Below are 22089 nucleotides of genomic sequence, written 5' to 3' on the forward strand. Positions count from 1 at the left end.
CATTCCGTTTCCCTTTGAAGCCTGTAGAAAACTCTCCTTAGGTTTGTTGCTGCTCTGCTGTGGCTAGTGCGATGTGGCTTAAACGCGTCTGACATGCATGAGTATCACCTAGGAAGCGATTAGCTACAAGGTTACGGAAATACTCGGCTATACGCAATTGACAATCGTTCTACAACAACGATGCAAATCCCGAGTTCAGAGGTGGGCTAACAACATGCACAACAAACATCGGGCTCCGGGGCACGGCGAACGTGGTGACGTCGCTTGCCAGCATCGTAACCCCACCTTCGGCATTGAAACACGCGCAGCTATCAAGGATCACGTAACACAACTTAACTTGATCAATATCACACTATAGCCTACTTGATGCTCAAATACTCAAGAAGCATCAACTCTTACCTTCGACGTCAGCTCAGCCTCAATCACACTTCGTCACACTGCCCAAGATTACCCCTCCTACCATTAACACAGGCATTCGCAACAATGGCCAACCTCAACATCACCATTCCTAAGTTGAAACTCAACGACGGAACCTCAATGCCAATGCTCGGCTATGGTACCGGCACCGCCTGGTTCAAGACTGGAGAGGAAAGCAAGATAGATCAGGCTATCATTGATTCAGTCAAGATCGCAACCAAGTTGGGGTACACTCATCTTGACGGTGCAGAGGGTGATTACAGCGCCATTCTTAAATCTGAGGGCTTTACTGATGCTAGAAAGTCTACAAGACCGAGACTGAACTCGGCACAGCCATCAAAGAAAGTGGTGTCCCGCGTGAGAAGTTGTACGTTACTACCAAGGTGAACAATGACAACATCAACAACATTGCTGGAGCTATCAAGACCAGCTTGGAGAAGTTGCAACTAGATTACGTCGATCTGTAAGTTATGTAAAACCAATGGATAGGTAGACTCAATGCTAACAAGCATAGGTACCTCATTCACCAGCCCTGGTTCGCAGGCTCAGACGAAGACCTCCAGAGAGCATGGGCAGACATGGAAGCCGTGCAAGCGTCTGGTCTCGCGAAATCCATTGGCGTCTCCAACTACCTTCCCAGCCATCTTGCCGCAACTCTCAAGACTGCCAAAGTCAAACCCGTGTGCAATCAGATCGAGCTCCACCCTTATTTGCAACGCCCGGAGCTTCTGGAATTCCACAAGCAGAACGGCATCGCCACGACCGCCTACGCGCCTCTAACTCCTGCTACCAAGGCCAAGCCTGGCCCACTGGACGATTACGTGGAGAAGCTGACGAAGAAATATGCGGTAAGCGAGAATGAAATCTACCTCAGGTGGTGCATGGATCAGGACATTGTGCCGATCACGACAAGCGGGAAGGAGCAGAGACTGAGTGATTATCTGAGGGCAACTACGTTCAAGTTGACACCAAGGGAGGTCAAGGACATCAACGAGATCGGACAGAACAAGCACTTCCGCGGATTCTGGAACCATGTCTTCAAGGGTGACGATCGGTCGTAGTAGAGTCTCTATTGAGCAGCACGTAGATTTGGCCGACGCAGAGCTCTGAGCCTATATTAGTATACAAAGCAGTGGTTAACCAGGGTATCTCATATCGCTGTACATGTCCATGTGAGCAGTATGTAATGTTATGAGCACAGGTCTTGGTGTGCGTGATTCGAGACTGCTGCCCGTTGGCTCGGTCGGGGTGAACACTTGGGGCGCCAAGACAGTCGCTCAATCTTTCCGCGCGAGCTCAGCAACTTCAACCTCCACCTCCACTCGTCGCGCATCCACCCTTGACGCCCACCGACATCGCGCGATTGGCATCTACGCATAAGATCGCGCATACCGTCACATCTAACACAAGTCCAAGCGTCGCGCTGCGCAATCACCGCCGCCATGTCAGGCGCAACTGCAAAGGGCAAGAAGCAGGCGAACAAGAACGCCTATCGCCGGGCAAAGAAGAAGCAACAGCGCTCTGTAAGCAGCACACATACATCGCTTCGCGTCTCCCAAGCCATCGTACTGATCAGCCACAGGAGACCCCATCGGAAGCCGGTGACTCTGCGCGTGAGAGCGAATCTCCCGCACCACAAAGCGACAGCAATAACGAAGCACAGGCGGTCAAGCCCGCGAACCTTCTCACCGTTGACGACATCGCAAACCAATACGACCTTGACGACCCCGTGTTTGAGGAATACAAGAGCGTATTCGAAAAGTTCAGGGAGCCGACAGAGGAGGAGGCGGCGACCAAGGACGAGGAGAAGCCAGAAATCTATCTCTCCGACGACGACATCCCTGACGAGGACGAGGACGATGGGAAGCCCAAGCTTTCCAAGAAGCAGAGGAAGCAGATGAACAAGTTGTCGGTCGCGCAACTCAAGTCGTTGGTTCCCAGGCCTGAGTTGGTCGAGTGGACGGATGTGTCATCTTCCAATCCCCAGTTGCTAATCTCGATCAAGGGAGCGAAGAATGTCATACCAGTTCCGACCCACTGGTCGCTCAAACGCGAATATCTCTCGTCGAAACGTGGTATCGAGAAGCCTCCGTTTGCCCTGCCCAAGTTTATCCAGGAGACAGGCATTGCAGAGATGCGAGATGCGGTTTTAGAGAAGCAAGCAGACATGACGATGAGGCAAAAGCAGCGAGAACGCGTGCAAGGAAAGCTCGGCAAGCTCGATATCGACTACGCGAAACTATACGATGCCTTCTTCAGGCGACAAACGAAGCCAGAGTTGACGCGATATGGCGAGGTCTACTACGAGGGCAAGGAGTTCGAGACCAATCTGGTGAACCTCAAGCCTGGTGAGCTGAGTGAGGAGCTCCGGGAGGCACTCGGAATGGCTCCAGGCCATCCGCCACCTTGGCTCATCAACATGCAGCGCTTCGGCCCTCCGCCATCCTACCCCAACATGCGCGTCCCTGGTGTAAACGCACCTATCCCACCTGGCTCTTCTTGGGGGTTCCAGCCTGGCCAGTGGGGCAAACCCCCTATCGACGATGCTGGTAAGCCACAGTTTGGAGGCGATCTTTACGGGACAGCCATATTGGAAGAGCAGCAGCAACCAACACACGTCGGTGAGCCTGTAGAGCGCGGTATCTGGGGAGCACTACGAGCCGAGGGCGAGAGCGAAGACGAGGAAAGTGACGAAGAAGAGGAGGATGAGGACGAGGACGAGGAGGGGGGTGACGAAGACGCGTCTGGTATTCAGACATCCATGACAACAGCATCCGCCATGCCATCAGAGATTGGAGGTGCAGAGAGCATTGGTGGAGAATTCCAGCTCCGAAAGCAGCGGAAAGGAATTGAGACGGAAGAGCCGGGCATCCCACGCAGCGCAGGTACAGTGCTTCCCGAAAAGAATATTTCGGCGACTGGGTTCTTCGGCGGCGAGCACGCTTATGATCTTGACGCAGCTAGGCGCGATGCGCTCGGCAACGCACAGAGGAAGCGTAAGGCTGGGGACATTGACGTCTCTGTCGACGTTGATCAGTTGGCAGATAGCGATAAGCTTGACAAGGACGCGCTAAAGAAAGAGTATGAGTCAAGGCAAAGAGCCGAAGCACAAGGGCAATGGCAGAGTATCGATCAAGATGACTTGGCGGACATGATCAATCAGGAGAGCAGGAAGCGTGCGAAGAGGGAGGATGAGCGAAAGACCAAGCGCTAGGTCTGTTGATTAAGAGTCCGTAGAGGACATGTGTTTTGTACAAAAGATTACGGGTTGCATTCTCAAGAGCTCTATGAGCGAGCGGGCGTCACGGATGTCAAGGGTCAGTAGGGCTTCGGCATATTCAGCATTGGGATACGGCGTTACATGCGGCAGCCAAGGCTGACCGCAGTTGAACATAATCAAGATGAAGAGTTTTCCAATTTCAAGGACAAGACTGATGGAAGAATTGCATACTGACTGCGAAGGCGGTAGTACGCCTCGCTGTAACAAAAGTCCCCAAGGATGCGACACACAAAGCAAGGGATGTGAAAGACACGAGCTGAAAGCGTGAGTTGGGGATGGCATACCCTCAGGTTTGAAAGATAGACACGGAAAGACTACGTCCGTACTGAGGAGCTGGATGTGGGCTTCCATGTCAATACCTAGCCGGCCATGGAAAGACGACGAAGCGATGGTGGGATACGCAAGGGAAAGAAGACATCAAATCTTCTTTGAAGTACCACTTACACAACGCTGGATTTACCGCACACCCGCACTCGCTACCCTCGTCTTCGATCTTATGTCCGGCGAGCAACTAGGGTAAGACACACTTTCGCTGTTTGCATACTGTGAATGAGCAGCGGCTGAAGCGTGGACGCTTTCCGGCACGTGACAAAGGAACGCGTCCAGTCGCAGGGCTTGGCTCTGAACTTCACTTTTTGCGACCTAACACACGAGCAGCCACCACCACGCAGCAACCGTAGCTATTAGCTGTCCACCCCGACTAATCTCTACCAGCGCATCTCTTGGTATTACTTAGCTGCGATCGGCCAAACATATCGCCTCGATTGCAGAGATGGACAGGGATCGTGAGCGAGACAGAGACCGAGGAGACCGAAGGTTTGTCGACTCCAAACCAGTTGTCGCCTAGGCTGCGACGAGCAAATACCCTACCAGACACGCGGGATCTAATACGAGCGCATCTACTAACACCCACATAGAGATGATAGGTACTCCAACACATACCGTCCTCGTTCCCCTGGCCCACGTCCACGCTCTCCACGCGGCGACAGCTATCGAGCACGCTCACCTCCTCCCCGTCGCAGTTCGCCTCCTCGCCGTGTCTCACCCATTCGCCGCGGTATAGCATCGGCTGATACATATGTTCCTGGTGGCCGCTCGTCGCGTCCTCGCAGTCGGTCGCCAGCTTTCCGAAGAAGATCTCGAAGCCCACGTCGCGATGACAACTGGAGGGCACGTCCTCGATCACCACCTCGCCGAGCATTCTCACCGCGACGGGACGAACCTAGAAGGGACGAACCTAGACGGGATGACTACAGGGCAAGGTCGCCGCCACCGCGACGAGATCGCGATCAGTACGACTCGTACACTCGCTCTCCACGCCCACGCGAGAGGTCTCCACCGCCCAGAGAGCGCGATGTTTCTCCAGCCAGGAGCCGTGGCGTGCGTTCGCCTGTCCGTTCGAGCCGGTACGAAGAGCCGCGCTCTCGAGTAAACAGGTTTGTCCTGAGCCCAGCGCAATGCCATTTCACTTGCTAATCTGTTTGAAGCCCCCCTCCTCGCCGCTACTCCCCTCTCCGCGACACTCGGGACACACGCGACTACCGACGCCGCTCGCCCTCTCCAAGGCGCGACCGTCCTGACCCTTACACTGCGGATACCTGGAGAAGTCGTAGGTCCCCTTCGCCTGCGCGACCGACTTACGCTTCAAATGATGCATCGGGTAGGGATTCTGCGGCAACGTCTCGTCGCTCTTCCCCGCCACCTATCCATCCTAGCCGGGCTGCACTGGTAGAAGACCGACCAGCTCGAGAGCCCGTCTCAGCACCGCGATCGCCGTTCCGTGAGCGCCTCCCCGACAGAGGACGGGACTACAGTCGCGAGCGAGAGCGTTCGCCTCCACGCCGTCGGGAAAGCCCTCCTACGGGACCGCGCGGAGATAGGGACTTTGCGCCGCCTACTGGACCATCTTCCTCTTCATACCGCAATGGTGACAGTAACTTTGCCAGAGCTCCACCAACAGGGCCTTCCAGCCGGAGCTATCCCTCCCCTGCGATTTCGCCTCCCGCTGGCCCGTCAAGCCTGGCATCACAACCTCCTGCCTTTCCTCGGGGCAACAACCCTGTGCTAGCAGCGCCAACACGACCGCGAGGTGGTGGTCGTGGTGGGTTTGGAGGATACGAAGGACGAGGAGACTTTTCTGGTCCATCCTCACGACGAGGGTCTTGGGGTGCAGGTCCGCGAGGAGGAGGCTACTACGGCGGTGCGCCATCTGGCCCACGCGGTTCCAGCAGCGGCCCTGGTGGAGCGGCACCTTTTGCTCCTTCGTTCCGCGGGTCTAACAACTCGACTGCTACGACCTACCCTCGTACAATGCGGTTCCGAGACCATCTTTCCGACCTCCCCAAGGAGATTCCCGGGGGTCAGAGAGCCCCTGAACTGTACGACAAGAGCAAGATCTTGAAGCTCGAGGCAGAGGCTCAAAAGTTGAGGGAGATGATTGATAAGAAAGAGGACGCGAAGAGACAGAAACTCAGGGAATGGGACAGTCTTGAACGTGAGGCAGAAACGGCCCAGCTGAGGGTTGATCTTGCTGAGGGTTCATTGCGAAACATAAATGGAGAGGCGGATGTTAGTGATGCCTTCTAGGAGGGGCTGTGCCTACTAATTCATGACCTTGAGGAATATACATGGTAGTTTCGAAGCTGACTGACAGCTCAGGGCGGTTTTGATCTTGGGAAGTACGAATGGTAGTTTTCGGCTTGGAAGTAAGGTCTTGGGAGGTATAGCGGTTGTTGAGTGGAACACGTTGGTAGCAATCAGGTGCCGATCAATTGAACGTCTTACTGTTATTCGCAACTTGTAATATGTTGTCCTATCATTGTGTTCGTTGAGTCGGCTTTATTCGTATTAGTGCAGTGTTGGTGAGTATCATGAAATGGTTGATAGGATACGACTCGAAGGAACGAACTTTCACATAAAAGAGGCTTGTTATTCTCTGGAGTTGGCGGTCTACCCACATCGCACATTTAAGGTGTGCATAGTGCATATTGTGTTAGAGATCTCTAGAGAAAGTACTAGAGTATGTCTTTAAGGTGTTTGATGGTCACTCACCCGGCGCAGAGGGCTGGATGTACTGCGGATTACCGATTGGCTAGTATTGATTCTCCACCCACCTGCAGTTCTGACTCGCCGAACGCCAAATTGTTGCAGCAGCTGTTCTAACTAACGCATCCGTCGCCTCAACTTCCGCAGACTGCCTTGCTGTTCCAGAAAAATGGTAGGCAAGAAGGTATGGAGCTCTATGCTTAACGGCGACCAAGGATTAACGTGAGTTTAGGAAGTCGCGAAGCCCAAAGCTGCCCCGCGCGGGGCCGTGAAGGCGAATGCTGCGACTGCTGCGCCTGCGGTAAAGAAAGTTGACGGCGATATGGATGTAGATACTGGGGGTGCCAACCCTCAGCCAACAGCGGGCGATGATGCGACCGACCTCAATCCTGATGCTTCAACATCGGCCGGAGCGACACGAAAGCGACAGGCGCCGCTTACTCATGCCAAAGACGAGTTCGCCGCCCTCCTCGAGCCGTTCTACTACGGAAAGAGCCTGACCGACCCGATCAATACTGCGCGCGACAAATGGAACCTACTGCCGGCGTTCCTGAAGACCAAGGGTCTCGTCAAGCAGCACGTCGATTCGTACAACCACTTTGTCGATGTGGAACTCAAGAAAATCATCAAGGCCAACCGCTTTGTCCGCAGCGATTTCGACCCCAAGTTCCTCCTCGAGTACACAGACATTCGCGTCCTTTCTCCGAACCGACAGGAAGAAGATGACCTCGAACACCACCGCAGTACCATTACACCCAACGAATGTCGGTTGCGCGACATGACATATGCTGCGCCGATAGTGGTGGACATTATATACACCCGCGGAAATGCCAAGGTCAAGCGGACGGGCATCAAAATTGGGCGAATGCCCATCATGTTGAAGAGCAACAAGTGTGTGCTCGCAGGAAAGAACGATCGCGAGATGGCAGTCATGGAGGAGTGCCCGCTAGACCCAGGAGGCTACTTCATTACTCGAGGGCAAGAGAAGGTCATCTTGGTTCAAGAGCAGCTGAACAAGAATCGAGTCATTGTTGAGAGCGCAAAGGGTATCATGCAAGCCAGCGTAACGAGTTCTACGCACGAAAGGCGAACCAAGACATACGTGATTCAGAAGAAGGGCCTCATGTACCTCCGACACAACACGCTCTCCGAAGAGATTCCGATCGTATTCGTAATGAAGGCACTGGGCGTACACTCCGACAAGGAAATCCTGCTGATGATAGCCGGCGAGGACAGCGCGTATCAGGACAACTTTGCTATCAACTTCGAGGCATGCGCAAGGGAACAGATCCACACCCAGGAACGAGCGCTTGAGTACATCGGCCATCGCGTACGACTAGTGAAGAAGCCGCTTGGTACGTCTCGCAGCCGGAACTATCACTTGGAGGCTATTGAGTGTTTGTCCAACGTCGTACTTCCCCACGTCCCAGTCGAAGGCACAAACTACCGACCAAAGGCCCTCTACGTCGCCCTCATGGCGCGTAGAGTTCTGATGGCCATGCAAGACCCAAAGCTAGTGGATGACCGTGATTATGTCGGAAACAAGCGTCTCGAGTTGTCTGGTCAGATGTTGTCGCTTCTCTTCGAGGACCACTTCAAGCGTTTCAACCACGACTTCAAGCTGAGTATCGACAAGGTCCTGAAGAAGCCGGTCCGAGCGCAAGAGTTTGACGCCTTTTCCCACTTCAGTGTACACAAGAATCACATCACCATGGGTGTCGAACGTGCCATTGCGACTGGAAACTGGAGTTTGAAGCGTTTCAAGATGGAGAGAGCTGGTGTTACACACGTCTTGAGCAGACTGAGTTATATCGCTGCGCTAGGTATGATGACGAGAATCAGTTCACAATTCGAAAAGACGCGTAAGGTTTCCGGTCCTCGTGCGCTGCAGCCATCGCAATTTGGTATGCTTTGCACATCAGATACCCCAGAAGGAGAAGCCTGCGGTCTTGTCAAGAACTTGGCGTTGATGACACATATCACAACCGAAGATGATGACGATCCAGTGCGCAAGATTGTGTTCATGCTAGGCGCTGAAGATATCTGTTCGCAAACAGGAGAAGAGATCCATTCGGAGGGTGTGTACAGTGTGTGTCTCAACGGTACACCTATCGCTGTCACCGATACACCAAAGCGATTCCTCAACAGCTTCCGGAAACTCAGGCGGATGGGTCGCATCTCTGAGTTCACCAGCATTCACATTGACCACGACCACTGCGAAGTCCACATCGCTACGGACGAAGGGCGAATTTGCCGTCCAATGATTATTGTTGAGAACCAACGCTCTAAAGTTACGTCGAGGTACCTGAAAGCCCTTCGCAAGGGAACAATGGAGTTTGAAGACTTCTTGCACAGAGGTCTAGTTGAGTATCTCGATACAAATGAAGAGAACGACACGAACATCGCTTTGAAAGAGACCGAAATCAACCAGCACACCACACATCTCGAGATTGAACCCTTCACCATCCTGGGTGCTGTCGCTGGTCTTATCCCATACCCTCACCACAATCAATCCCCTCGTAACACTTACCAATGCGCTATGGGTAAGCAAGCTATTGGCGCCATCGCCTACAACCAGTTCAACAGAATAGATACACTGCTATATCTCATGGTCTACCCCCAACAGCCTATGGTCAAGACACGGACTATCGAGCTCACTAAGTACGACAAACTGCCTGCCGGTCAAAACGCAACTGTCGCAGTCATGTCCTACTCCGGCTACGATATTGAGGATGCGCTCATTCTGAACAAAGCCTCCTGCGACCGCGGCTTCGGTCGCTGCCAGGTGTTCAAGAAGCACGTCACGCCTCTCAAGACGTATGCCAACGGTACCTCTGATCGCATCAATGCTGGCGCTCTAGACGTAGACAACTCCAGCCACCAAGCCATCGGTCAAGACGGTATCGCTCAAGTCGGTGCCCGCATTGAAGCTGGCGATGCTTACCTCCTAAAGTCCATCCCCCAGGACACCGCAGGACCCGCAACAAACGTTTACAAAGACAAGCCCGACAAGTACAAGTTGCCCGACTGCAGCTACATCGACAAAGCATGCATCACCGAGAATGAAGCAGGAACCACACTAATCAAGCTCCTCATGCGACAAACCCGCCGCCCAGAACTCGGCGACAAGTTTTCTTCGCGCCACGGCCAAAAAGGTACGACAGGTCTCATCGTCCAACAAGAAGACATGCCCTTCAACGACCAAGGTATCTGCCCCGACATTATCATGAACCCCCACGGTTTCCCCTCGCGTATGACAGTCGGCAAGATGATGGAACTGCTCTCCGGAAAAGCTGGTGTTCTCAACGGCACCCTCGAATATGGAACTGCGTTTGGTGGGTCCACGGTTGAAGACATGTCACAAATTCTTGTGGAGAAGGGCTTCTCGTACACTGGCAAAGACTACCTGACGAGTGGTATCACGGGAGAAGCACATCAGTTCTACACCTTCTTTGGCCCGATCTACTACCAGAAGCTCAAGCATATGGTGCAGGATAAGATGCACTCGCGTGCTCGAGGTCCGCGTGCTATCTTGACGAGGCAGCCTACCGAAGGTCGTGCGAGGGACGGTGGACTGCGTCTGGGTGAGATGGAACGTGATTGTTTGATTGCATACGGTGCTTCTCAGCTGCTGCTTGAGCGATTGATGATCAGTTCGGATGCGCACAATGTTGATGTTTGCGAGAAGTGTAAGTCTTGTCCATGTTTGGATGCTCAATATTTTACTAACAATGCAACAGGCGGCCAAATGGGCTACAGCGGCTACTGTAAACTCTGCGAAAGTGAAAAGGCAGTCCGCAAGATCACTATGCCATATGCTGCTAAGCTTCTGATTCAGGAACTGGGTAGCATGAATGTCAAGGTGACGATTGGATTGGAGGATGAATTCCCTAGGGATGCGTAGACGGAGAAGACGTCGATGCATGTTTGGCGCTGGACTGGACTGGGCTTGGGTGCATAGCGTGGCGTTTGTCATGATCGTCTTTATTCCAATGTACATAATTATGGAAACTTCTCGTATCATAAGTATGCTATTCGTCAGGCTATACTGTCCCGTTCCAAAGCTAGACCACCCAAAGCCATGTAGCCGGCAAAAGCGACATGTGTACCGTGAAGTCCATGTCACCATACACTACCATGTCCTCGTCAATCATAATCACGATGCATCCTTTCTCTTTGACCTACGGCACCATGATCTCATGCGCGTTGCCGTCTCTGGGGTCATCGACTCTCGCGGGTATCTGCCGAGAGCCACCATCATTGATAGAATAGCGATTGGTTCTAGATCCCGAGCTACAACGAGCCAAATCTCCATGGGTATCCTATCCAAAGGTGGTGGTAAGACTAGTGATCGTCTCGCCGCCGTCGCACCCTGTGCCCCGCGTACTATGCTAAGGTACGTGCTGGCTGTAAGCTGTGGTACAATTCTGTGCTGCTCCAGGGTAGGGTAGATGGCCAGAGCGAGGTTCATGAGATTACCACTACCCACATACTCGTAGATTATAAGCAACAATTCGGCGGGGAGAAGATCGAACAGATTGTCGCAGAGGTTGCCGTTGAAGGATGGCTTGCGCGGCGGAGGTGGAGGCGGTGGAGGCGGTCCGGCAGCCGAAGACATGTTTGCGTGCAGAAGTGTAGATGACTAAGGTGGAAATAGCCGCTGTGGTTTCAAGGGCGGACACCGTTTGCTCAATCGGTGTGCGGTTTGCTAGGTGCGTCGGCAGCGACTGACAATAACCAACGGTAGATGTAACTAGAGAGAAACCAGGCTCCTACAGCGACTGCGGTAATGTATATGGCGACGGGAGCGAGTGACTGGGGGAAGACGTTCAGTATAAAGGGATCAAGTACTGCGACTGTTAGGTTTCATGCGACTTGTACATGCGAGGAGACGTACTGAGATCCGCATCGACTGGAGGCGGGTAGTCCATCAATGTGCGATTGGTCGAGTAGTAAGATGCTGCAGCCTGGAGGCGCAGAAATAGCATCGACTTTGGGGCTGCAGACGGTGTTTCCTTGGTGGTGATGTCGTCGTCGACTAGGTAGCGTCGAAACTCCGAGTTGAATTGTACCAGCGAAGATGTCAATTCAGGCGTGTCGAGTATTTGGGTGACAGAATAAGTGTCGAGCCAGAAGTCGGTAGGTTGCTGGGCATGTCAGTACAAGCAAACGCGTATGTATGCACGCGACATGCAACGGGAAGGCGCATTGGACTCACAGTTGCCGGCCAGCAGATGCGCAATTCGTACCTCCGCCCGTCTTCCAGGCCGCGAAGCAGATACCAGGACTCGAGACCGCGGGGCACCGACTCGGTGGGAAACCGTACGGGCACACGGATCGGGAGGATGGTAAAGTCAGGCGACAAGTAGTTCAGACCGAAGTCATACGAGCTGGAGCGGACATTGGGGAGAGTCACAGGCTTGGGACCGAGGAATATCGTCTTCTCGACGTTGGCATTCACCGTCCAGAGCTGTGAGACGATGCAGAGCAGCGCGGCGGAGAGGCGCATCTTTGGCGGATAGCACGTGAGGATGGGGAGGAGCTGGGTGGGAAGCAGTTCATGGTCCCTCACGTGGGCCAGAGCAGTAGCATTGGAACAGCAATGTTAGCCGTCCAAATGGCAGAGTCGTCTGGAGTCGTGTATGTCTACGCAGTGGCCAGGCAGCGGCATTGGACGTGTTGCTTAGCGCCGTTGTCCGCGCTAGGCCGCGCCTGCACAGCCTAAAAGTTCGATTCCACAGACAACACCAGCACCTCTCCCCCACTGCTCCACTCCCACCGACAGCAGCTCCTCAACCTCGCCCAGCCATCCCCGAGACCGCATTCCGATACCCAAATTACTACTCTGCTTCTAATCCAACATGAGAGAAGTCATCAGTCTGAACGGTATGTCGCCTTATACGCTGATACGCGCCTTGACCGCCTGGGCGGGACATCCCTGACTATTTGTTGATACTGACTTTCACGCGTCTAGTCGGCCAGGCCGGTTGCCAGATCGCAAACTCTTGCTGGGAGGTGAGTACAAGACGAGGACACGCCCGGCTTCTCCTTCTTCTGTACTGCATTGCACTGCACGGCAAAACAAGGGGCTGCGGGTACCTCACCGCCAGTGCGCGATTATACTGACTTGCCTTCACAGCTCTACTGCCTCGAGCACGGTATCCAGCCTGATGGTTTCCTCACCGAGGAGCGCAAGGCCCTGAACGACGACCACGGCTTCAGCACCTTCTTCTCCGAGACTGGTACGCACAATCCGTCCCGAGGCGCCGTTTCCGAAGACTAACTCTGCGCAGGTCAGGGCAAGTATGTCCCCCGTACCATCTACGCCGATCTTGAGCCCAACGTCGTCGACGAGGTCCGCACCGGCCCTTACCGCTCCCTCTTCCACCCCGAGCAGATGATCACAGGCAAGGAGGATGCCTCAAACAACTACGCCCGTGGTCACTACACCGTCGGAAAGGAGCTCATCGACCAGGTCCTCGACAAGGTCCGCCGCGTTGCCGACAACTGCTCCGGTCTGCAAGGTTTCCTCGTCTTCCACTCCTTCGGTGGAGGAACTGGTTCCGGTTTCGGTGCCCTGTTGATGGAGCGTCTGTCTGTCGACTACGGCAAGAAGTGCAAGCTCGAGTTCTGTGTCTACCCAGCTCCCCAGGTTGCCACATCCGTTGTTGAGCCATACAACTCCATCCTCACCACCCACACTACCCTTGAGCACTCCGACTGCTCCTTCATGGTCGACAACGAGGCCATCTACGACATCTGCCGCAGGAACCTCGGAATTGAGCGCCCCAACTACGAGAACCTCAACCGTCTCATTGCTCAGGGTAAGCTCTCAGAACTTTTTGCTTAGAAATGCAGCCTGCTAACATGACTCAGTCGTCTCATCCATCACCGCCTCGCTCCGATTCGACGGTTCCCTCAACGTCGACCTGAACGAGTTCCAGACCAACTTGGTCCCTTACCCCCGTATTCACTTCCCTCTCGTCGCCTATGCTCCCGTCATCTCCGCTGCCAAGGCCGCCCACGAGGCCAACTCGGTCATGGAGATCACCAACGCCTGCTTCGAGCCCAACAACCAGATGGTCAAGTGCGACCCTCGCAACGGAAAGTACATGGCTACCTGCCTGTTGTACCGTGGCGACGTTGTCCCCAAGGACACCCACGCTGCCATCGCCCAGGTCAAGACCAAGCGTACCGTTCAGTTCGTCGACTGGTGCCCGACTGGTTTCAAGGTTGGTATCTGCTACCAGCCTCCTCAGATGGTCCCCAACGGCGACCTCGCCGCCGTCAACCGCGCCGTCTGCATGTTGTCCAACACCACGGCCATCAGCGAGGCCTGGTCTGCTCTCTCGCACAAGTTCGACCTCATGTACAGCAAGCGCGCTTTCGTCCACTGGTACGTTGGTGAGGGTATGGAGGAGGGTGAATTCTCTGAAGCCCGCGAAGATCTCGCAGCTTTGGAGCGGGACTACGATTTAAGTACCCCCAATTACCTTTTTATTTTCATCTTTGAAAACGTTGAACTAACATCTTTACAGGAGGTTGCTGCGGATAGCCTTGGTGACGAAGAAGTCGAGGCAGAGTACTAAGGTACATTTCACATGCACAAGGACACAAGGAGTAAGTTCACGAGTAATAGAGAGCGGATAGTGAGTAGTTAATTACTGAGTTTAATACTTTGCGCTTTTCTTTTAAAATTGATGTTCATTACCGTACCGTGTATGGCGGGGTACAAGGATAGAGTGTTATGAGACTTGTGACTATGCTGAAATTGGACACGCTGGTATCGACTAACGCCGTGTTGAATGATGATTGAGCGACACCTACGTGTTTGATGAACAGCATTTGTGTATGAAAGCGTGATCATAGGCTGTTTGTACAAAAGGATGTCCGTGAGAAATGCTGTCGACCGAGCATCATGACAGACATAGCGCTGCATTGTTCTGGTCTTCGGGTCAAGCGCTGTACGATCGATGTGATGTTGAGCAACTGCAATGTTTAGCTGATTGGATGTTTGCATGACACGGTGTTGTTGTTTTTTTAGAAGAAAAAAACATCACTTGCAAAACAGTGTTGACGCACACGTAGTGTTGCAAGACTATGGATTCTCCTCAATTGCGATTTCCATTGATTCTGCAGTGTTCACAAATCATGTTCTTGACATAAAGCTCGCTGCAACGTGCAGTTCAGCGGATGTTTGCGTGCGTAACGGTCTTTAAATGAATAGAGCTTTGGTCTCGTGTCGAAATTAACACGCTGTTTATGCCGTGACAAAACAATAGCGTGTTTATACAATATGTTCTTCAGCACTACAGATTGCGCAACATGGTATTTAGTCGTTACTTATCTTAGCATAGAAAGCATGTTGGTAGAATAGTGCATTGATTTATCATCGCGACGCCAGACTTAGTCCGAGGCCCACTACTTCCTACTGCAATATAAAACTACCTATTCCACTTTGAACCTCTTGACACACTTTATTCTGACTTGAACTCCGATGTCTAACTACGCTATTAAATCTAACCTCCTCAATTCCCGCGCTAGTCTTTGTGCCACGACATGTTATGCACAAAGACGCGATAAGCACGTCGCGTCGCGTTGGTTAAGCAGTAATGCTGACATGCTTGTCGCGTTTCTGGACGATTCTTGCGCACGCCAGACTTTGGTATAAACGCTCAGCAGATGTAACAATGACAGCATTGCCCAGCGTAGTGTGCCGAAAAGAGTTTGGGACATTGGTCGGTTGGCTGGCGATAGAGCGTGTGATAACTGAGCGTGTCGTAGTCGTCCCGCCCGCATTGAAAAGTTTAGATTAGCAAGCTTCTTGCATTTAGTTCGTCAGCGAAGGAAGAGTTGGGCTAAGGATAGCTAGGAGTTATGCAGATTGTGCACTACCTAGGGCGGTTTAGCACATACTTAGACAGACTATCCTTGGCCGCTTAAGCAGAAGCAGGAATCCAAAGCTGTGTAGCGCAGCATCGGGATCTTCTCAACAAATCGCTGCCTCCAGTGTTAGCACCTATCCAGGACAAAGTGCTCGGAGACAAGGGGAATCTCACCCTAGTGCTATGCGCAGAAACTTCCTATATTTAGCGAGTGCTAGTCTTCGCGCCGTAATGTGGCTGCCGTGTATCAAGGCTAGCACCGCGAGGCTTCTGCAGCTGGCTAGCACGAATTCTATTAGTAATCTTAGACTTGCGCTGAGTGTTACCGGTGTTTATGTGGCTGAGTTGGAACATCAGCGGTTAGTTGTTATGGTCTGGCATCATGACAATGCATCGCGTCACCGTGGCACATTAGTTGAGGGGCGTCTCCATAGTTACATCGCCTTCCAGAGTTCTCGTCCTTATCGTTGCCATCCCTCTCTCACCACACACACCCCAAGATAGTCGCCACTTCTATCCACACAGCGACTCATCGTCGAAGGACATACCCGCTCTCACACCAACCAAGTGGTCATGTAAGAGATGAGGTTCCTCTTTTGACCAAACTCCATGGTTGCCGACTCGAACATCAACTCCTCAAGCTTGCTAACCTCCTCCATCATCACCATTAATTTGGCTTGGAGCTTGTTGCGTAACGGAGCCCATCTCTTTCTTGCCTTCTCGGCTGTGACCATGTTGGGCGAGGGAAGAACGTCGCCTCTTGCATACGATATCTGGCGATGCGACCCAGGCACAACTCCTCAAGCTTGCTAACCTCTCCCATCATCACCATTAGTTTTGCTTGGTCACAACCGAGAAGGCAAGAAAGAGATGGGCTCCGTTACGCCGCCAGATCTTGCCTTGTCCCTGCAGGTTGTCAGTACCTATCATATCGTCATCTCGGCTCAACTGGCGCAGTCACAGTAAACTGTAGCGCATACGGCGATTACCCCACCAGCTCCTTGTCCTCACCGTGGACTTAGCCGCTTGCAAGCCCAATTCACCTTCACCTCACAGCGCTCCAGGCAGCCAAGTTGAGCTCGGACCCAGAGACGTAAAACCTCTTCTTGCCGCCGCCTCCATCTCTTTTACTCCAACAAAAAATTACCCAAACCGTTGCCTGTCTGCGCAGCCAGCCTTTCGAAAGAACGACAACAGACCAAGCAAAGTCACAACGACAACTCCCACTGCGCCAGCACCGAAGTCTTCTGGTGTCAATAGCCTCAGGCTATAGATGTATCAGATACTGAGAGCGAGGATGAGATCCCGGCAAGCGCACCAACCCCCAAGAAGTCATCAGGCCGCCCTTCGATGATCCCTACACGAGGCTCCAGTTCTGGAAAGCGTAGACGTGGCACTGATCCAAATCCTCAGTTTGGAAGAGAGGGTTGCAAGACCCAAGTCTCAACCGGCCCCACAACCATACCATTCCGCTATCGAGAAGGCCCGAGTCATCAAAACATGAACTACAACATGCTCGACCAAGGCTTCTCCAATACGACGATGCTCCCCAAGCATTCGACCGCTCCTGGTCTGGTCACCAAGCCCGGAAGTCTCCACCTACAAGCAAGAAATCACCAAGAACTGATGGCGACGATGCTCCCCAAGCATTCGACGCCAGCCGTCTGCCTCGTCCAGGCGCCTATCGCAGTCGCCTTCGTCGGTCCCCAAGGTGCTGGCAAGAGCTTATTGTTGTGCCTGGGTGGCTGTTGTGCGCCATACCGCCGTTGCTGGTCCCCAGAGCCATCATGTTCGGTGAGCTTGTCTTGGTTGTTAGCAACAGCAAAAACTTCGCGCACAGTACTGACCTTCTCAAGCTTCCAGACATTATCCACGTCGTCCCTCTCCTCCCTCCCTTCGTATACCGGTAACTAACACGCTTCCGCATTCGCATCGTAAACATTGAACGTCGGTCACACATACTGGTACTATGTTAGCAGAGCCTTGTCTGGTTGAGGGTCATACTTGGTTGGGTACATATGAGGTATGACCATCCCAAGTTATCATGGCGCGGCCAGGGATGTTGTATGATGTTTACCTGGACATTCCCAAAGTCATACCGGCGGCCAAGGATGTCGTGGGATGTTTACCTTGACACCCCAGGGTCATACCGGCGGCCGGGGATGTTGTGGGATGTTTACCTAGCTCCCCTAAGAATTATATTGGCGGCCAAGGATGTTGTAGGGTGTAGCCAGGGAAGGAAGAGGAGGTAGAGGGTTTAGTATAGGCGGGATCTTGAGCAGACCTGGGGGTGGCTAGGAAGCTAGAGCATTATTAGGACATCATGATTTTACCAGATTTGGGGGTAGCTGTCTGTACCTGTCTTCCCACTGGACATCCTGACATCCTGCTGGAATCTGGACTTCGATGTTTGGCTTGGATCTCTACTTGTAGGACTTGTGATTTTCGTCATCTCAACTACTGCTGCGCTTTGTTGGACTTAGCCGGATTTGTACTTTGTACTATAGTGACTGGTCAGCAGCGAACGGATGTTCTATAGATCCTGGAGTGAAAGCGGCTTGTCGAGCTCGACTTTGTACTATACTATCCAAATTCATTTCGCATACTTAGGCCATTTCTCCATATCATTCGACCAAGTCCACGATGATAGCCCACCAGATGGTACATCTCTGAGATAAGGATGAGGAGGGGTGGACCGGACTGGGCTAGATGATTGTGATATGGGAAGGACGCGGCGGACAGCACAGAATGCGCTATCAGTATGTCGGCGGAATGTTCGGGATCAGATCTGCAAGCTTGTTCAGTTCAGGCGCGACTCCCCCATGTCTGCATCCTGTGTTGATAGGGTTAGGAATGGGTGTTGATGATGAGTGGTTGCGATTGATGAAGGTTGCATTCTTATGCTGTGGTTCGGAAGTTGTACGTCTAGCATTTTGCAGTGGCTCAGACCGTTTGAGATGTTCTACATGGTGCTTTGGCGATGCAGGAGGCATTTTTTCCCCTCCCAACTCACTTGTCGCAACTCCCCAGGCGCACGCTTGCCCCACTTATTATCCCTGCAGGTGTGACGCGCGCGTCACCTTCGCGAACGCGTCGCGCGACCTTCACTGCACCCCGCGTCTTTTACCTGGGGGTACTAAATCCAGAGATAAAATGTTATAATGTTTTATTTGCTCTATATGTGATTTAAAGTTTCGCTTTCGATGTCTTGGGATGTTTTCTATGCTTGCGCTGGGTAACAATAACGTATGAATGTGGCGCCATTTCTGGATGGCAGTTGTGGTGTGTCTATCCCCGCCTTCTTAATTCTAAGCCTTGTTTCATGGTGCGAGGATGCACAGCGACCACACATCATCGTTGAACATGCGTCCAGAAAGTAATTCGTATAATCACAATAATTAATACAAGCTTCCCAGATTACCCTGGGTTAACATGTGTGCAGTCTAAGAACATACACGAAGTCTTGTTACTTAGGACATGTCTAGAGTAGAGAGGGGAAACACACAAAGAAGAAACAGATAGCGCGATTAGGCTGCTGCTATGCACGTCACATATAATGCAGTATAGAAGATAGAAGACAAAGGACTCAACAGACCTAAGGAACTTTATCTTGTGACATGTTCGAAATGGAAACAAGTAAACAAGATAACAAAAAACAAAAGCTTTTAGAATAGAAGAGATGTCCAACTAGACACAAGAGCTCAAATTTAGGTATCTTGCCGCTAGAGCGCCATCGCTAAGAGAAACAAGACATTAGAACATCAAACAAACATATCTTCAGGAAGAAAATATCCAAATCGATCTACTAGAACTCACCGTTACTTAAACTGTGATCAACCTAGAGTTAGGCGCCGTCCACGGCAGGAAGACCGACAATGGTTCGACTGCCAATTATTGTAAAGACAGTAGAATGCGGTATAGGATCGCGAGCTATGTTCTAGTTAAGCCTTAGTTCCGTGATGCCTTGTAGTGGAAATCTCTATTTGCTAATTCAACTACAGCAAAGAGTCGCCGGGTCTTGATGTGAACATCTATAGATGTGTAAAGATACCAACAATCTTTCTAAGCTTGTTCTCTTAGACCCTTATGAAATTTACAAGACTAAAAGACACTGTCTTGTTTGTTGTCCTACGAATTGTTAGTATGTCAGGGTTGACGTGGGACATTTAGATACACAGCAAATCAAACTTCATGCGCTTGGCCTACTGAACCTGACATTTTTCTATGCTCTGAAGGGTCGACATTCTATAATCTATTCGGTATGCCTGTAGGGGAGATGCACAAAATACGTAATCTACTGGCAATGAACCAGGACGAATGACGGAGAGTAGGTTATCCTGCATTGTGGATCCTTTTGGCTTTATGCGACCTTGTACGGCGGCGTTGCGATGTTTGTCGTCCGCTTCTATCGTTTGGTAATCGACATCGATGTCGGGAATCTCGTTGATCTGTGCACCAGTCTTCAAACGCTGGAAGAGAGTCGGACATTTATCGTCGACGCTGCGGAGGACATTAGAAAAGGCTCTTATCCTTATCCTTATTCTTGTCTTTGTTCTGATCTTTGTTCTGATCTTCTGATTTTTGTTCTGATCTTTGTTCTTGTTCTTGTTCTTGTTCTTGTTCTTGTTCCTGTTCCTGTTCTTGTTCCTGTTCTCGTCTCTGTTCTTGTTCCTGTTCTTGTTCCTGTTCTTGTTCCTGTTCTTGTTCCTGTTCTTGTTCCTGTTCTTGTTCCTGTTCTTGTTCTTGTTCCTATTCTCGTCTCTGTTCCTGTTCCTGTTCTTGTTCCTGTTTTTATTCTTGTTTCTGTTTCTGTTCTCTTGCGGTTTTACTTAAATACTCTACTGCAGAACCCTTGGAAAAAGAAAAAATAATTCTCTAGAATAATATAGTAGAGAAACATCAGAATAAAAACGTAACAAGAGCTTAGAGTACATGTCCCTCTAAAGAGTAGAGTACGCGCTAAACCTGTTTATAAGGTGCGCCTTGCTTTATAGAAAGAGGTAAGAATTATTCTCTTTACTACCTACGCCTGTAGTCTAAATATACAAGACATCTCCTACTATCCTTAGTAACGTAAAGCAAGCACTATTGCTTACAGTTACGCCTTCACAAAAAAATAAACTAAAGGGTAATCAGCTATTGTACAAAGAACATTTAAAAAGGATAGAGAGTTTACAAGGAGTAAAAAAGTCTTTAGTAAAGAAGATTAGAAAATCAGCGAACTATATTAGAATGGTAAGCAGGTACAAAAGAATATTTATTAAGATTATAAGAAGATGAGAGAAGGAAACTATTAAAGATCGTACGTTTTAACTTTTTGGAGTGCTCTTTTTAGAAAACACTAGTTAGGTTAGCTATTCTAAGAAATTAGTAACATCTCTTTTGTGAGTCATACAAGATGACTTCCCTGGCATATCGGAATGTATCAGAAGATAGACGAAAGAGTGATGAGAAGCACATCGTCTCCACGAAGAGCGTAGAGAGGGGCCCCAGCCAGAGCAGTGCAGCCAGCGCGGACAGGCCTTCCAACTGGCCGTTACATCAAGGCATAACAAAGAAGATGGACGTCCGTGTCGACTCTCATTACCTGTCGTCTATTGATCCTGAGCATTAAGGTGTAAAGGGCTCGGTGAGGGTGATGTTGTGCTTCCTCTTGGCAGTGAAGAGGGCATTGCTCCACTTTCATCGTGTAAATACCCATGATGAAACAAATACCACGGCCACATGTGACAGCCGTTTTCAAAATCCCGAAGTTTTAAAGACCGGTTTCCAGCACAGGTTCTTCTCGAGTGCACCGAATATGATCACCGCCCACAACGGCAATTTGGCCACAGGTAGAAATTGTCTAAATCTGCCCTGTGGCATGCTAGTTTGCGCTAAGATTAAGGTTGCGAGTTCCAGGAACGATCAGAGGGGCCCGATACTGCGTATGAACGGGCTTTAGGGGCGATCCTCCGCTCTTTATCTTCCGTGATCCACTTCCCGGTGTGTGAATGGTGGAGTGGGGTTGACATGTGAAAGTCACCGACTACACAGGTCGTGTCGGTGCAGCGTAACCACGTTTTTCGGAAGAAAATGAACAGAAAACAACAAATTCTTCCGATCAATTGAAGTACCAGAGAAGAGAAACGTTTGAGAGGAGACTGGAATGCTAATTGTTCTCGGTTCGACAGAAGTGAGACGTCTTCATGTAACGGGCCGAAAAAAAGTAAGAGTCAAAAGAGGTCAGCAAATGTCATTAAAGCATACACAGTACCATGGATTCCAAATGTAAAGATTGAGCGTAGTCGAAGTTACGCTCTAGCCGCCAAGCCAACGGCCACTTGGAACCGTTGTGGTATGGCTTGCGAGTGTGTGGTAGCAGCGATAAGATAGACTAGCGTTACCAAAAGCGCCAAGCGATCTATCGATGGCAGTAGCCAGACGTGCGATGACGGTGGAAAGTTTGTTGGGACAGCGATG

General features: G+C 51.4%; 9 protein-coding genes across 9 annotated transcripts; 6 read left to right on the forward strand and 3 right to left on the reverse strand.

Annotated features, from left to right (window-relative positions):
* Window positions 1-175: 175 nt before the first annotated feature.
* On the forward strand, window positions 176-1589 carry CC77DRAFT_1023037 (aldo-keto reductase family 1 member C13). The gene is made up of 3 exons (XM_018525598.1): window positions 176-670; window positions 721-880; window positions 932-1589. Exons 1-3 carry the CDS (start codon window positions 484-486, stop codon window positions 1476-1478), a joined length of 894 nt encoding a protein of 297 aa, XP_018382940.1. The 5' UTR covers window positions 176-483; the 3' UTR covers window positions 1479-1589.
* Window positions 1590-1859: 270 nt separating this feature from the next.
* Window positions 1860-3631, forward strand: CC77DRAFT_941890 (DUF382-domain-containing protein; the record flags this gene model as incomplete). Its single annotated transcript, XM_018534826.1, has 2 exons — window positions 1860-1940; window positions 2000-3631. 2 exons carry the CDS (start codon window positions 1860-1862, stop codon window positions 3629-3631), a joined length of 1713 nt encoding a protein of 570 aa, XP_018382941.1.
* An 838-nt stretch (window positions 3632-4469) lies between these two features.
* On the forward strand, window positions 4470-6283 carry CC77DRAFT_1033431 (hypothetical protein; the record flags this gene model as incomplete). The annotated part of the gene is made up of 3 exons (XM_018526797.1): window positions 4470-4513; window positions 4615-5133; window positions 5185-6283. 3 exons carry the CDS (start codon window positions 4470-4472, stop codon window positions 6281-6283), a joined length of 1662 nt encoding a protein of 553 aa, XP_018382942.1.
* Window positions 6284-6846: 563 nt separating this feature from the next.
* CC77DRAFT_969022 (beta and beta-prime subunits of DNA dependent RNA-polymerase) lies at window positions 6847-10785 on the forward strand. The gene is made up of 3 exons (XM_018535782.1): window positions 6847-6926; window positions 6975-10431; window positions 10483-10785. Exons 1-3 carry the CDS (start codon window positions 6912-6914, stop codon window positions 10644-10646), a joined length of 3636 nt encoding a protein of 1211 aa, XP_018382943.1. The 5' UTR covers window positions 6847-6911; the 3' UTR covers window positions 10647-10785.
* Window positions 10786-10898: 113 nt separating this feature from the next.
* On the reverse strand, window positions 10899-11360 carry CC77DRAFT_1064145 (hypothetical protein; the record flags this gene model as incomplete). The annotated part of the gene is made up of 1 exon (XM_018528689.1): window positions 10899-11360. The coding sequence occupies one exon, from the start codon at window positions 11358-11360 to the stop codon at window positions 10899-10901; it is 462 nt and encodes a 153-aa protein (XP_018382944.1).
* A 71-nt stretch (window positions 11361-11431) lies between these two features.
* Window positions 11432-12251, reverse strand: CC77DRAFT_1033433 (hypothetical protein; the record flags this gene model as incomplete). Its single annotated transcript, XM_018526798.1, has 3 exons — window positions 11432-11592; window positions 11640-11889; window positions 11961-12251. 3 exons carry the CDS (start codon window positions 12249-12251, stop codon window positions 11432-11434), a joined length of 702 nt encoding a protein of 233 aa, XP_018382945.1.
* Window positions 12252-12516: 265 nt separating this feature from the next.
* Window positions 12517-14627, forward strand: CC77DRAFT_1023042 (tubulin-domain-containing protein). Its single transcript, XM_018525599.1, has 6 exons — window positions 12517-12628; window positions 12717-12757; window positions 12882-12984; window positions 13036-13566; window positions 13619-14217; window positions 14281-14627. Exons 1-6 carry the CDS (start codon window positions 12604-12606, stop codon window positions 14329-14331), a joined length of 1350 nt encoding a protein of 449 aa, XP_018382946.1. The 5' UTR covers window positions 12517-12603; the 3' UTR covers window positions 14332-14627.
* Window positions 14628-15994: 1367 nt separating this feature from the next.
* CC77DRAFT_1023046 (hypothetical protein) lies at window positions 15995-16364 on the reverse strand (the record flags this gene model as incomplete). Its single annotated transcript, XM_018525600.1, has 1 exon — window positions 15995-16364. One exon carries the CDS (start codon window positions 16359-16361, stop codon window positions 16182-16184), a length of 180 nt encoding a protein of 59 aa, XP_018382947.1. The 3' UTR covers window positions 15995-16181.
* Window positions 16365-16813: 449 nt separating this feature from the next.
* On the forward strand, window positions 16814-17791 carry CC77DRAFT_260963 (hypothetical protein). The gene is made up of 3 exons (XM_018530901.1): window positions 16814-17425; window positions 17484-17591; window positions 17651-17791. The coding sequence occupies exons 1-2, from the start codon at window positions 16978-16980 to the stop codon at window positions 17570-17572; spliced, it is 537 nt and encodes a 178-aa protein (XP_018382948.1). The 5' UTR covers window positions 16814-16977; the 3' UTR covers window positions 17573-17591; window positions 17651-17791.
* The last annotated feature ends 4298 nt before the right edge of the window (window positions 17792-22089 follow it).

The sequence above is a fragment of the Alternaria alternata genome (assembly GCF_001642055.1).
Source record: "Alternaria alternata strain SRC1lrK2f unplaced genomic scaffold CC77scaffold_18, whole genome shotgun sequence".
Lineage (NCBI taxonomy): Eukaryota > Fungi > Ascomycota > Dothideomycetes > Pleosporales > Pleosporaceae > Alternaria > Alternaria alternata.

Bases quoted from the DNA above. Each gene is read 5' to 3' on its own strand.
- CC77DRAFT_1023037 (XM_018525598.1), top strand. From the start codon at position 484: ATGGCCAACCTCAACATCACCATTCCTAAGTTGAAACTCAACGACGGA. The intron at 671-720 runs GTGATTACAGCG...GATGCTAGAAAG, and splicing joins TCATCTTGACGGTGCAGAGG to TCTACAAGACCGAGACTGAA. The intron at 881-931 runs GTAAGTTATGTA...TAACAAGCATAG, and splicing joins CAACTAGATTACGTCGATCT to GTACCTCATTCACCAGCCCT.
- CC77DRAFT_1023042 (XM_018525599.1), top strand. From the start codon at position 12,604: ATGAGAGAAGTCATCAGTCTGAACG. The intron at 12,758-12,881 runs GTGAGTACAAGA...TTGCCTTCACAG, and splicing joins TCGCAAACTCTTGCTGGGAG to CTCTACTGCCTCGAGCACGG. The intron at 14,218-14,280 runs TTAAGTACCCCC...ACATCTTTACAG, and splicing joins CTTTGGAGCGGGACTACGAT to GAGGTTGCTGCGGATAGCCT.
- CC77DRAFT_969022 (XM_018535782.1), top strand. The intron at 10,432-10,482 runs GTAAGTCTTGTC...ACAATGCAACAG, and splicing joins TGTTGATGTTTGCGAGAAGT to GCGGCCAAATGGGCTACAGC.
- CC77DRAFT_260963 (XM_018530901.1), top strand. From the start codon at position 16,978: ATGATCCCTACACGAGGCTCCAGTTCTGGAAAGCGTAGACGTGGCACT. The intron at 17,426-17,483 runs GCTTGTCTTGGT...GACCTTCTCAAG, and splicing joins AGAGCCATCATGTTCGGTGA to CTTCCAGACATTATCCACGT.